A 15,461-nucleotide genomic window follows, 5' to 3' on the forward strand; every position below is an offset into this window, starting at 1 on the left:
GCTTCCATCCAGGACTCAACTATTCCTACTTCATCTTCTGCAGTTCCGGAAACAAACGTCTGCAGTTCAGGGGGACAACCTGTCACTTACCCCATCACCCCGAGGGTCCTGACATCCTTCAAGTGCCAGCAACACACCTGTCTTCTCTTGCACCCAGAACCTTCCCTTCTTTCCTTCTCCCACCCAAGGGAGCTGAAACTACATGCGTAGCCCACCTCACCCTCTGGGCCCCAATATGACAAAGTCACTCTCCTTGGAAAGGGATTTGTGGAAATACAATGCCGCAGAGGCCGGGGGACATGGGGACAGGGTGGTGCAACCAAGCTGGTGACACAGCTACTGTGCAATCATCGCCAGGGGCTATTGAAGTCCCAGCATCTGCCACCATCAGCTTCACCTCCCCAGCTGGAGGCGGGTGGGCTCCCCAGGCCGCCCCAGCACCCACGTTCTCCTAGTGCGCCCAGGCACTTGGCAGCCTCGCTGGTTTATTTTTAGTTCTCAGAGGGCCGGCCACTTCCCGGTCACATGCTGTTTGAGCTACCACTTCAGAGAGACTGGGCTGGTGGGGGGGAACATGGGCCCTTCCCCCACACCCCCAGCCTTTAGAAAGCCCCCCACTAGCCTGGCTTTGGGGATAGGTTCAAAGGCAGCCAGTTATAAAAGCTAGCAAGTCCTTTCACTCTTCTAGGGCAGTCTGAGCTCCCCTGAAGTCACTGACAAAAGGGCAGAGGTGGGGACAACCAAGGGCAGGGGTGAGACTAGGGGTGGGGCACACACCACAGGCAGTCCTGGGGGCCCAGAGTCTTACAGCAGACCTGCCTCAGGTATGTGGGTGCTTGGTCCCCACCCCCATCCTGACCTCTCACAGCTACCAATATCATATGTGTTCTCTGAACCTGTCCCAAATCTGCCTCCTGCCAGCAGTGGCCTTGAGAAAACTGTCTTAGCAGAAGCCAGAGAGCTGCACAGCACGTTCCTGAAGCTGGCGCCGACAGTCCCCGCTGAGCTGGTGTCTGGCTCCTGGCTCTGGAGGGCTGTGGGGTTGAGTGGCAGATGCAGAGAATGCAGGGATCTGTATGCCCAGCAAGAGGAGACTCCACGGACACAGCTCAGACACCAGGGAGGCAGGAGCAGGCCACTGAGGGCACCTAGGTGCCACCACCTGGACTCAGGCCCCACCTTCAATCCCCCATTTGGCCCTCCAGGAATGTTCTGCTTCTCATGGGTTTGCAGCCACCAGGGCAGCTGGCTCGTGGGCCCTGCTGCACTCTATCGGGGACCTTTGTCCAAGCTGGGCCTGCCTGGATGTGCCCATCTGCGGCCTCCTCCAGGAACCTCTTTCCTTTCCTCCTGTGCTGCCCCTCGGGCTGGCACAAACTTAGCTTATTTATGACCCAGGCCCTTTGGACCCTGAGACCTTCAGCAAGTGACCAGAGAAGTCAGGGATGGAGAGAGAGAAATACACACACACACAAAGAGACACAGAGAGAGAGAGAGAGACAGAGAGAGAGAGAGAGAGAGAGACAGAAAGAGAGAGACAGAGAGACAGAGAGAAACAGAAAGAGACAGACAGGCAGACAAAGAGACAGAGACAGAGAGAAAGAGAGACAGACAGGCAGAGAGAGAGAGAGAGAGAGAGAGAGAGAGAGAGAGAGAGAGAGAGAGAGAGAGAGAGAGAGAGAGAGAGAGATTTGCCCATGTGAGAACTGAAGAGTCTGGCAGAGAAAGCGACCACATGAACAGACAACTAAAAATACACAGTGGCAAAACGCGATTCTCGAGGAAGTAAAAGATCAGAGGAGCGTGGAGGGAAAAGTGAGGAGAAAACCTGTCAGGAGGTGGCTATAGGATCTGGGAACTAGGTCTGTGGGGACCTGGGCAGGCTGGTAGCAGGTCCTGAAGGTGGCTACAACTGGCCTGCACACTGCAGGCCCCAGCCAGCTGCTGCAAGGTGGATGCAAATACAGGTATTGGCTGGTTTCACAGTAGCAGCTACTGCCTCTGTGCCCAGCCAGGGCTGTCTATGGGGCTCTGGGCAGAAGAGCACTGTCCCTTCTTGCACCCCCAGGGCTGGGCATTTATTTCCAAACTTACAGCCACACTAGGTCACCACGTCACAAAGTCCCAGACTTAGGCCCTGAGTCTCCAAAGCCTTGTATGCTTAGTTCCTTCCTCATGGCTTGGCACCTGCCTCTTGGAGCGCCATGTTCTCAGCATCGAAGGGGGAACACCCTCTGATCTAAGGTGCCTCAAGAGAACTAGGTAGGTGCATTTCCCTTGAACTCAGGGTGTGGTACCCCTGATCAGCCCTGAAAGTCCCAGATCAAGTCTTGCTTTTTTTTTTTTTTTTTTTTTTTGGTTTTTGGGCCACACCCGGCGGTGCTCAGGGGTTACTCCTGGCTGTCTGCTCAGAAATAGCTCCTGGCAGGCACGGGGGGACCATATGGGACATCGGGATTCGAACCAACCACCTTTGGTCCTGGATCGGCTGCTTGCAAGGCAAACGCTGCTGTGCTATCTCTCCAGGCCAGTTCAAGTCGTGTCTGCAAGTGTCTTCTCTGCCAGGATATTTACCCTCCTTCCTGTCCTCTTTTGTTCCAGGCCACTTCTGGGGTTTCCCCCCCCCCCCCCAGCTGCCATCTCCTCTCAGACTTCACTGTGCCACTGACCCCACCCTGATGACCTTTTCTTCTCCAAACCCTCACAAGTTCCCCCAGGGGGTTCCCCAGGTTTGTTGACTAATGGCTGAATTCCACTGGGCCAAGGGCCAGCTGGATTCTCTCAGATGCAAGAACCTGGCTCTGGTTTGAGGAGTGTGGGAAGGACATGTTCCTTGATAAATGTCTGACCACACCGCAGGGCCTGGGACTGCGGGAAGTCATGCATAAAAGGGCAGCACAGCGGCCTACTGGGGTGCTGCTCTGGGTCTGGAGGAGGCAGAGCCTGCCTGGCCTCTCATGCCCAGAGTCCCTGCAGGCAAAGAACAGACAGAACTGCCAGGACTAAGGTCTTGATCTGCTGCCTAGAACATGCCAGTGAAGGGGGGAGGGAAATGTCACAAGCCATGTTCAGAGTGGGTTGACCATGATCTGCTGGGAGAAGAAGAGTCACACTTTTTGGGTGCTCATGAATTATAGCTCCACTCCTGCAGTAAGGGGAGGACCTTACTTCCTGGCTGGGGTGATACCCAGCATTGATTCTGGGCTTAGGAATTGGGCCCCCAGCAATGCTGGGAATTAAATTCAGAGCCTCACACATGCAAGGCAAGTGATTGACTGCTGAGCCCTCTGGCCTGGGGTGAGGGGAAGACTTTTTGGTGGTGGTGGTGGGGATTTGGGCCACACCTGGTGATGCTCCAGGGTTACTCCTGGCTATGCACTCAGAAATCGCTCCTGGCTTGGGGGACCAAATGGGACACCGGGGATCGAACCCAGGTCCGTCCGGGTCAGCTGCATGCAAGGCAAACACCCTACCGCTGCACTATTGCGTCAGCCCCATGAGGGAAAGATTTTTCAAGAACTCTCTCATCAGAACAGCCTTCCCTCCTGCTCCCTGCAGGACACCTTCTTCCAGACCCCAGATTCATCGGTTGCTCCCCACTTCTATTTTTTTTTTATTTTGTTTGGTTTTTGGGTCACACCCGGCAGTGCTCAGGGGTTACTCCTGGCTCCAGGCTCAGAAATCGCTCCTAGCAAGCTCAGGGGACCATATGGGATGCCGGGATCTTAACCAATGACCTTCTGCACGAAAGGCAAACGTCTTACCTCCATGCTATCTCTCCAGCTCCTCCCCACTTCTATTTTAGACAGGCCCAACTCCTTCACTGTACTAGAGTACAGTGCAAAGGTAGGAGTCGGGCCTGTGTCATTTCTGTAGTCCCAATGCCTGCATACACCCAGCTAAGAGATTTTCACACAATGTCTATTAAATGGTGGTTGGGGTGACAACTGAAAAAATTAGTGATGCTTTTGCATTTCAAGGCCAAGAGCTCTATCTCGCCACCTGCATAGTACCCTGAGCCCCACAGTAGCCCTGGGGGTTCCCTATACTCCTCTAGTATGTACCCCTGGCACATTCAAATGAACAAGTATCACAGGAGTGGCCCCCAGAATCCCTGAATAATGCTAGGGGGCTCCAAAAATTAAATGTCTCTGTTGTATGAAAAGCTTGAACCTGAGGTCTATTGGAACGATACATTTCCGGGGTTCACTATACCTACACTGGGTTTGCTGTCAAGTAACTTCCAATAAGACACACCTTGGAATTTGCCCAACTGTGCCGAGAATTGGGGAGCGGGCAGCTATCTGGTCTCCACAAGGCTTCATTGCTGCACTCTGGGCTTGGAGAACACTGCCTGCCCTCATTGTACCCCACAACCCCAATGTCACCTCATTATTATTACTGGTGGTGTTACCAGTTGCTATAATTTCACTTAATCTGGTGCAAACTTAGACTCGTGAGTTGTTCTTTATTATTTGAGAAAGAGGTAAATGAACACATAAAACTTAGGGTGGAGATTTGTATCCAAGATAGAAGGTTTGGGGGTGCTGGCCTGTGAACATAGAGACAGGGGAGCAGAAGGAGAACCCAGAGACTGCCAAGAGACTGAGAGAATACAATGCCTTCTTGTTGCAAGTCAGCCCCTGAAGAGGTTGACTGATGGAGGGATGGAGGATGAGGCCTTTCTCTTCCAGCTCGGAGCACGCCCTGCCACCCTGTCTAGCCGACGGTTCTGAGGTGAAACGGCGGGTAAACAGAGGTGAAACGGCAGATCGGTGGACAAGACTGAAGTCCAAAGACAGCCTCAGTTTCAGCAAAAAAGCTCCCCGCTTTCCACAGACCCTTGTTTTTATCCCCCAGAATCAGGTACCACCCAATGGTGGGATCAGATACCACCCAATGGTGGAAGCAGAATCAGGTACTACCCTAGGGTGGGGGCAGAATGCCAGGTCACACCCTAGGGTAGGGCACAATCACCAATCAGTTTAGGGTGAGTAACATAGTAATCCCCTAAAATATTTACATACACAACACCTTCTCACTTGGAGTTCCTTCACTGATTTCACCATCTCCCCACTTTGGATTTGAGAACTCCGGAAGCCTCAGAGGCCACTCACACCATTGTTTTAACTCTCCTAAGTAAGAACTAAGTTTTCAAACATTTAAACACAGACATTTTACTCTCATATGCATAAACACACATGGAAACATATGAACTCCTATATTCTCACAAACTCTCACACCTTCTCATCTAAATAGACACATGTAACCCACTCATATGAACTCTCGCACACATATTCACTTTCACATACTATGCACACAAACATCTGTATATATTTTCATATACTCACAAGCACATGCAGATCTAGACACAGGGATCACACACAAACAATCACATTCCACTCACATCTTCCCCCTGTGTTTTCTCCAGGCCCTTCTCACTGGATAGCGCACCCTACACAAAAGACAACCAACCACACAGAAGTGCCACCCACAAATACTTCTTATTCTCACACACCGAGGTTTAAAATAAAATAAAAAAAAAAGAACCTCCCTTAACACTTTCCCTCAAATATTTGCAGATAATTAATTCACTGTTAATCGGTTGAAAACGGTTCTTGTCTACTTTGTAAATAAAGAGACAGCTTCTCAGGCCCGGCAAAAAGCACTTTCTCTGAAGCGCTCAAGCCACTTCTAGGAGGTGGCCTCCTAGATTGGGGCCCCTTATCAGCAGCCCGTGTGGGGACCCTCCACTCACAGTAATTGGACTAGAACCGTCTCTCTGTCTCAAGTCATCTTTCCTGACCACTTGGGTTCTTCTACTTGACTGGAAGGCAGGGGTGGGGTAGAGGGTGTGTGCACCCCACTTCCTGACTCCTGGTTCCTGCACTTCCAATAGGTGTCCTGTCCCTCCCTAACATCATTCCTTCCTCAGGTCTGTGTCCACAGAACCTCATCACGGTACCCTGAGTGCCTCCACAGGGTCCTCCTGCTTATGTGGTCCAGCTGCTGCTTAGTATCAGGTTTTAGTTTAAGCACTGGCAGGATTTCCATGGTAATAGAGCCTGCAAGGTGGGGTTGAGTGCTGCAATCTGAGCAGTAAGTTCCTACAACAGTGTCTCAGTCCTGGCCACACAGGGCAACCCCCAACAAGACTGGAAATTCCAATGAGACATTTCTGGTGTCCCAGAGATTAAGTGAACTGAGTTCCCAGAAGAGAGGGGACCAGGTGTCACTGATTTTCAAAGCTCCGCAGGAGCACAATGGCCACAGAAGGCTAGAAACAGCAGGACTAAGGCCTGGTATATCTCTCTGCTGCCTTTCTCTGCTGGCCAGTGACTTCTCTCTGAAAAGGTGCATTCACTTAGCCAGGCTTTCAGCCACTCAGGCAGCTCTGGCATCTCTTAGCAGATACACTCTGCTCCAAGCCCCATCCAGTGCCAGTGGACGCCCCTGGGCATCAGAGTTGGTTTCCCAGTGGCCACTCGGTCATTGTGAATAGAACACTCCGCTGAGAATAATATTTTCATGCAAATATTCTGCTGCTGATATTTTAGTTTATTTGAGGAAGGGGTGGTGCTCAGGGCTTACTCCTGGCTTTGTGCATAGGAATCACTCCTGGCAGTGCTTGGGGGACCTTATGTAGCACAGGGAATTGGATCAGGGTTGGCCATATGCAAATAAACAAAACATCTTTACCCCTGGATTATCTCTCTGGTTCCACTATCACTGATATGTTTTCCTTCCTTCCTTCCTTCCTTCCTTCCTTCCTTCCTTCCTTCCTTCCTTCCTTCCTTCCTTCCTTCCTTCCTTCCTTCCTTCCTTCCTTCCTTCCTTTCTTCCTTCCTTCCTTCTCTTCCTTCTCCCTCCCTCCCTTCCTTCCCTCCCTCCCTTCCACCCTCCCTTTCTCCTCCCTCCCTCCCTCTCTCCCTCCCTCCCTCCCTCCCTCCTTCCTTCCTTCCTTCCTTCCTTCCTTCCTTCCTTCCTTCCTTCCTTCCTTCCTTCCTTCCTTCCTTCCTTCCTTCCTTCCTTCCTTCCTTCCTCCCTTCCTTCCCTACACCCAGTGATTAACACTCAGGGGTCACTCCTGGCTATGCACTCAGAAATTGCTCCTTTCTTGGGAGACCATATGGGATGCCGGGGATCAAACCAGGTTCATCCTGGGTCAGCCGCGTGCAAGGCAAACACCCTACTGCTGCACTATTGCTCTGGCCACTACCACTGATATTTTCATCATGGATGATCAGACCTATTTTCACCATAAACTCCTTCCTTCATTCAGCACTGGCTGGTCTTGCCTCGCCTTGGCCTGTGGGATCCTGTGTCAGATGAGAAGATCATGGAGACAGAGGGAGAAGAAGCTGTCACATGACCAGCACACTGGAGCACTGGACCTAGTGGACGTAGTGGATTTCTAAGTCCATACTGCTGCCTCCACCATAATGGAATAGCTACTGACCACTGCCAATGTGGGAATACAAAAGAAATAGCTCTAAGCTGCCTTCAGAGAGAGAGAGATGCTCTGTCTTTTGGGAAGTAGACTGGCCACTCTGTCTTTTGGATGACAGTCCCTGTGCCCCTGCATATTTCCTTGTACCAGCCCTAATCCAAAGCTAACACTTTCTAGGAACTTTCTCATGACTCATAGGCAAAGGTAATCATAGACTCTGCATGCAAACCTTATTATGCAGGACCATGTGGCTGGACAAAGGAAAGGTGATGCTAAGTTACCAGGTGTGCCCAGAAGATTCACACAGTACAGATGGTTCAGAAATGACCCTTAACATAATGAATCTGGCAGTTTGCCATGGCTGAGGAATGAGATGGCTACTAAGTCCCATTCTGTTCAAATTAAAAAAAAAAAAAAAAAGATCTGAGTAACAGATTCTATTTCTCAGGCCCCCATGCTGCGAGTGTGAAGAGAATTTGGACACTAGTTGCTCGAAGGGCTTGGCATCCCCATACCATTTTGCTGCCTCATGACTAAACTGTAATGAAATGCCCCCAGTCCCCTCAATTGTATCAAATGACTAATGCCAGGTGATTTGACATGCAATCTCCCAGTATTTGTTCCTGAAATGCAGAGCTAATATTAGCAGGGATCTAGTCTCAAGAAAAAAAATCCAAAATCCAGAACTAGACCATCAATCAAGTTGACATTTTATTAGAAATACCTGAGCCTTCTAAGTCCAAAGCCTTCAGGCCCCCTAAACATGATCCCCTGGACATTCTCCACAGAGAGATACTCAAAGCTGTAGGGTTCTGCAAGTCTCCCCAGGTTTGTGTCTCCCCAAACAAAAGCTTCCTCTGTAGAAAGCTTCTCTTTGCCAGTGACAGGATTTCCTTGTGAGGAACAGTTTTACCTACAACACCAGAGGAGGAGGTCTGAGCATGGCTGATAAGTCAGAGGAGATGGCATCTGCTAAGGAGCCTCAAGAAAGGACCACTTGCTTCTTTTATTTTTGTGGGGGAGGCCACACCTGGCAATGCTCAGGGATCACTCCTGGGAACATATAGAATGTCAGGGATTGAACTCAGTTTGGCTGTATGCAAGGCAGATGACCTCCCTGCTATGCTATCACTCTGGCCTTAAAAGGTCAGCTTTCAGGACCAGAGCAGTGGCGTAAGCCATAAGGCACCTGTCTTGTCCACGCTAGCCTAGGACGGACTGTAGTTCGATCCTTTGTTGTCCCATATTGTCCCCCAAGCCAGGAGCGATTTCTGAATGCATAGCCAGGAGTAACCCCTGAGTGTCACTGGGTGTAGCCCAAAAACTAAACAAAACAAAACAAAGTCAGCTTTCTGAATCTGAGTCCAGTTCCTTCTGCTGCAATGCATCCCTCATTTCCTTCCTGTTTGAGAATATGCATTGAGTGGGAAGGAAAATACTTTTAAGCATTAGGCTCCTGTGATTGGGTTCCTGTTAGTCCAGTCAAACTGCTCATATGGTGGGAATGCTTCATGGATATGAGAAAAGGCACCTTTCATCACACTGCGTCAGAAGCCACCTCCCCTAAACATGGCCTCACAATCTTGAGCTGAGGTATTAGCGATGGATGCAAACTGTGGCTGCGTTAGAACCTGGCATGCAGCTGGTACTCAATGAATGACAGCTATCATCATTCATGCTGCTGGCAAGCTGTTCAAACCCCCCGTGAGACATCTCAGTGATTCCAAAGTGAAACTACAGAAACCAAGTTAAAAAAGACCCTTAGTTACCCTGCTCTGGGCACCACAGCCTAACAGACAGGTTGAGATTTACAATCCACCACTATCACCATCACAGTGCTCTGGGAATTCCTGCCTGAATATCGATGCTAAAATCTAAAGGAGAATAATTGATTTCAAATAAAGCTAACAGGGCTGGAGAGATAATACAAGGTACTTGTCTTGCATGCAGCTGACCTAGGCTCGGTCCCGGTACCACCAGGAGTGACCTCTGGGCACAAAGCTAAAATTAGCCCCTGAATACTGCTGGGTGTGCCCCCAAAATCAAAATCCCTCAAAAGACCCCCACAGGGGCTACTTATCCCCGCCCCAGTATTCTTCTAAGCAAATCATAGACAATAAAAGTCACAAACACAGACTCAAATGAGTTCATTTCTTGAATAGAGAACCTCCCTTAGGCACTTCCCTGAGAGATTTCCATGAGTCATTGGAAGAAGGTGATAAATCAAAGCATTTAACCCAGGTGAACATAAACAACTGTTTCCAAGCTATATTTAGAATGTCACTGAAAGTGAGCTCAACTCGATGTTTGATTCTATTCTGGAAGCATCAAGAGGTAGGTTGTTTCTTTTCTGCCTTTACACTATAAACAATACCTTTAAACTTGGCTTTTCACAAGCAGAGGAAAGAGTTCAAGTAGTTGAGCATATGCATAAACCTTACATGTATGAAATCCTGAGGTTTTTTTGTTTGTTTGTTTGTTTTGGTTTTTGGGCCACACCCGGCAGTGCTCAGGGGTTACTCCTGACTGTCTGCTCAGAAATAGCTCCTGGCAGGCACGGGGGACCATATGGGACACTGGGATTCGAATCAACCACCTTTGATCCTGGATGGGCTGCTTGCAAGGCAAACGCCGCTGTGCTATCTCTCCGGGCCCGAGTTTTTTTTTTTTTTTTTTAAGGTCACACTCAGCACTACTTAGGGGTTACTTCTGGCTCTGTGCTCAAGAATTACTCTTGGCAGTGCTCGGGGGTCCGTTTGGGATGCAGGGGATCAAACCTGGGTCAGCCATGTGCAAGGCAAGCACCCTACCTGCTGTATTATCTCTCCAGTTCTTGGTGATCTTAGCGTCCCATACACCACTCAACCTTTCCCAATCACTCAGAGCCTATTCCATGTTGCCAGGCCAGAGTTCTGTCATGTGGCCCAGAGTAACTCCCTACTTCCCTAAGTATCACTGGGATAAAAAAAAAAATGTCGATTCTTTCAAGTTTCCCACATAGACAAAATAAATAAGGCAAGTAGCAATTCCTTCCCCTCACAGATCCATCAGTATTTGGCAAGAAAGTCTTTGACACCAAGTTTCAAAACAGATCATATAGAGGAGGACATGGGGATAGCTTGGGGGATCAAGGAACATGCCTAGCTGTATAAGACCTGAGTTTAGCATTTCAGAACACACACACACCACACACCACACACACACACACACACACACACACACACACACACACACACACACACACACACACACAGTAGAGTGTACTTCTGGAGACCCTAAGCCCTGCTGGCTATGGCCTTGGTTACACTGTGTTTCAGGGCACTAATACTCAATCCCTCATTGGGCTGAGTTTCATCAAAAGTAGCCTCTGATTTCATGAAGAGACACTTGGGAGACCTCCCTTCTCTGCCTCAGACAAATAAATAAGTCAAATAATAAAAAAGAAACAAAAAATAAATAAAACAGAAACTAGAAATTGCAACTAGGTTGCAATTGTTCAGCGTTAGATTATATAGGTTTCCCCAATCCGAGAAAGTGCAGTGCGCCAAGACATTCTTTCGAAAGTCAAAACGGCATTCAGCAGAGAAGCAATTACCATTCATTTACACAGGATGTTTTTTAATATTCTCAGATCCCAAAGGTAATCCACCAAATCATAGCAGGCAACACATTGAGCATAGAAGATGCCAACCTTTATGGGCCTGGAAATAACACAGTGGCGTTTGCCTTGCAAGCAGCCGATCCAAGACCAAAGGTGGTTGGTTCGAATCCCGGTGTCCCATATGGTCCCTCATGCCTGCCAGGAGCTATTTCTGAGCAGACAGCCAGGAGTAACCCCTGAGCACCGCTGGGTGTGGCCCAAAAACAAAGACAAAAGAAGATGCCTACCTTTGGTACAAGCAGTCATAGTATGAGTGAAGTAGTCAGGCAAGGGGAAGGTACCAGGTGAAGCCACCAGCCCCGGCCCAGCCCGATAAACCCAACACTGGACAATGATTTCATTTTTGGTGTTTGTATAAAAAGCAAAATTACCTCTTGAGCTCCTATCAGTTAACCAAAATAGGGACTGATGTAGGATGCCCAGAATGTAGGATGGCTATAATACTGGCCCAACTGTATGGTTCCCTACTCAAGCTGGTGGATGTATTGCTGTAGGACCCTATGGGACTGAGGACTACCAAGACTATACCTGAAAGTGTTTGGGGGGCCCAGGTAGTGGGGATTTCACAGGATTTGCAAACATTCAAGGCATGTGCTCCACCCATGAGCTATCTCTCCAGTCCCTGTAGGCCTTTGAAAAAAAAAGTGAAAGAGTAAGTAGTCAATGAAAGCTCAGAAAGGAGGGAATGACTCTATAAACTTTGCTTTCAGGCCATTCCTTTCATATCATTGTAGATAGTGATAATGACTGCAACACATTTTGTTTTGGGGATTCACTTGGCAGCACTCAGGGCTTACTTCCTGACTCAGAGATTATTCCCTGATTATCCTGCACACAGGGATTATTCCTGGTAAGATTTGGGGGACTCTATGCCAGGTCAGCTGTGTGCCAGGCATTTGGCATTTCCAGAGTGCAATAAATTTTGTTGGTGAGAAATGAACTAGAAAATGTGAACCCTATCTTCATTTTTTTGTGCAGCGTGCAAATGGCAGCATTAAAATATGACACTGTTCCTCACTATTTCTCAAACCCTCTAACAAGGCATGCAGGAATATGAGCACTACAATAAAGCATACGATCCTTAGTTATGGGGATGCCTACACAGACCTGGCTTACCCATGGCTCTCGAGAAACCAGATCTGCAGTTCCGGACACACCCAGTATCCCCACAAGCTCTTGATTGGGGGCCCGAGTGTCTTTCTGCACAGAGACCAGGCTCTCTCCCTCCCATAAGGACCCAGGGGTCCTGTCATGGCTCCCCTCTCCCTCTTTTGGCAGCATCACTTAATTTTCCACTTTCAAATTAGGTCGAAGGAAAGCCATGTTTCTGGATTGGGGCCAAGCTGTTGAGTTTCTGCAGTGAGCTCTGGAGAAAGCGCCCAACTCACCCACAGGGAATGCTTCACTGTAAAAACTGCTAAGCCAGGCAGAATCGAAGGGTGGCAACTTCCCAACCCTGGGATATTCAGAATGGGGTAATCAAACTGCCTTTGGCTGGGAATAGATTTCATTATTTGACCAAGAATCAAAGACAATCTGGGGGCTGGAAGGATATGTGTCTGTGTGTGTGTATGTGCGTGCAGACATATATGTATGTCTGTGTATGCTCTTGCATGTGAATGTACTTGGGATTTTCTTGGGATTGGTCTAGCCTTTGGCGGGCCAGACTGTTCTCATTTAAAATGCTCTGTAAACCGTATGTGGCTTGCTGAGGTTTCAGTTCTTCTAGCTGAGCTTCCACCACATCCATTTGAAGTCCCTAGGGACAAAACCAGGGCCTGTTTTGTGCACAAATTGCTTTATAAATGTAAGAGAGGATTACTAGGGCCTGGGGCAAGTTCTTATATAAACATATTCTGACTTTGGTATTTTCAGCACAGGCTTCTAATTAGCCAACATTCAATCCCAGACTCAACAGAAAATGCTAGTCAGACATATTTTGGGATTTACACAACACCATTATTATTATTTTTTTCCTCCCCAAACAAAAGTCCCATGGAGAATATCTTTACCCAGTTTCATGGCAGGAATCAAAGAAAAAAAATGGAGGAGAAAGGGGAGTTGGAGGAAATAGATGGGAGCAAGATGGTGGTCAGACAGGCCAGGAAGGGCAGCCCCTGATTGTCAGATCAGGACAGTATCCAGTGGGGTTACTCACCGTGATCATGGGCAAATACCAGCAGCCCCATGCCCACCAGCATCTGTGCTATCTCATCATAGCGGCCACAGTGCTCCCCAGCGCCATGAGACACAAAGACCAGAGCCCTGCAGGAGCAAGAGGGAAGCCCGGTTAGTGCAGAAGTGAAGCCCGGGGTCCTCAATGACAGTTCTTCTTTTTTTTAATTTAGTAGATTTTTATAGACATAATTAACATAATTCAAAAAAACATGAATAGATTGTCTTTCTTTATCCTTATTATTTTTTAATTAATATATTTAAGCACCATGATTACAGACATGTTTGTAGTTGGGTTTGTTATAAAAATGGACATACCCCCTTCACCAGTGCAATATTCTCACTACCAATGCCCCCCCATTTCCCTCCTTCCCCACTCCTTGTCTGTATTTGAGACAGGCATGCTATTTCTCTCACTCACTACCATTGTCATAATAGTTGTCAGTATAGTTATTTCTCTAGTTGAACTCACCACTCTTTGTGCTAAGCTTCATAATGTGGGCTGGATCTTCCAGCCCTCTCATTTCTATTGTCTCTGTGTATTATTACAATAATGTCTTTTCATAATCATAAGTTCAACTCTTTGACTCGTGCAGATACCAAGACCTCTAGATACAGAAGTCTGATGTTAACACCCAGGATGGAGCAGAAGTCTTCCATACACCACAAAAGCACCAAGGGGAGAGTAAATGAACCTGAAAGGAGTCTATAGTTAATCCCATGACAATATACTTCAAGGGTAGAGAAACCCTTAGACAAAGAGAAATCTCTTAGACAAAGGAATTCCTTTTCGAATGACCCCAATATTTACTGTGCATCTGCAGGAGGGGGAAAAAAAGCACAAAAACAATTTTTTATTATTATTTACTTATCTAATTTTTTTGTTGATTTCATTGCTGTGGTTTGGCTATTGAAGTGGATGTCTCCATTTATATTTATTTATTTATTTTCTTCTTTTCTTTTCTTATGTGCTCTGCCACATTTATTTATCTCAATACCATGGCTTTTATATGGTGCTTACCCTTTTGTTTTGTTTTGTTTTGTTTGTTTGTTTTTTTGGAATGCTCACTGGATATTTTATTTGACAGTTCTTTGTGTACTATTGTGGTGTTTCACCTTCTTTCCCCCCTTCGTCTCTCAAACCATGGATGAAGCCTCTAGGACTTCGCCCATTTCCAGAGTATCTGATTCTTTTTTTCTTTTTTTCTCCAGGTTGTTACTTTTCTCTTCTTCAAACAAAACTGCATAACTTGAACTATCTAGTTCTGCCACCCAATTGGGGGGGGGAATAAGGGAGGTACCAAGACCAAATAGGTGTAAGACCACTAAGTAGTAAGCTAGGCACAGAGGGGACCACTTATTCTAGCAGCCCTAGGGGTAAGGGAAGAGGATATGGGAAGAGGGACAGGAACAGAGGTGGAGGGAGGACAATTCGGTGATGGGAATTCCCCTGATTTTATGTTAATATGTACCTAAAATATTATTGTCAATGATATGTAAGCCACTATGATTAAAATAAAAATTATATTTAATAAAAAAAGAAAAAAGAAAAAAAATAATGTCTTTTATTTTTCTTAAAACCCGTAGATGAGTAACTATTCTGTGTCTCTCTCCTTCTGACTTATTTCACTCAGCATAATAGTCTCTATGCCCACCCACGTATAGGAAAATTTCATGCCTTCATTTTTCCTAATGGCGGCATAGTATTCCATTGTATATATGTACAACAGCTTCTTTAGTCACTCATCCGTTGTTGGGTTGTTTCTAGATCCTGGCTTTTGTAGATAGCACTGCAATGAATATAGGTGTGCAGAAGGCATTTCTGTGTTGTGTTTTTGTGTTCCTAGGGTATATCCTTAGGCGTGCTCAACCACAGTTATAAAGCGCTACTGGGATACCAGTGCTGAGGTAGATACTGAATCATGGACTAAACACCTTAGCAAAGAAGAGGATCTTAGATGTGTTCTGGGATCACAGGCTAAAGCTTACATCCTGGCTTTGCTGTGATCCCGGGTACTTCATCATTTCTTCACCTAGAAATAGACATACTAGTATCTCCCAGTTTGTGAGTGTTTCCAGAAGTCAATTCATGCCAGCTCATTGGGTCGAAAGCTGGCATGGGGCAGACCCTCCATGGGGCCAGTCTGCTCTCATGATGGCTGCCCAAGTTAAGCC

The 15,461-nt window shown here is 47.5% G+C and overlaps 1 protein-coding gene across 2 annotated transcripts in view; it reads right to left on the reverse strand.

The window, feature by feature from the left end:
- Positions 1-15,461, reverse strand: part of MGLL (monoglyceride lipase) — a 114,868-nt gene that overhangs the window by 55,515 nt on the left and 43,892 nt on the right. For both annotated transcript variants that reach the window (XM_049766544.1, XM_049766545.1), the window contains exon 3: positions 13,270-13,376. In XM_049766544.1, coding sequence (XP_049622501.1) covers positions 13,270-13,376 — 107 coding nt within the window. The remainder of the gene's footprint in view (positions 1-13,269; positions 13,377-15,461) is intronic.

Source organism: Suncus etruscus, chromosome 20 (genome assembly GCF_024139225.1).
Source record: "Suncus etruscus isolate mSunEtr1 chromosome 20, mSunEtr1.pri.cur, whole genome shotgun sequence".
NCBI lineage: Eukaryota > Metazoa > Chordata > Mammalia > Eulipotyphla > Soricidae > Suncus > Suncus etruscus.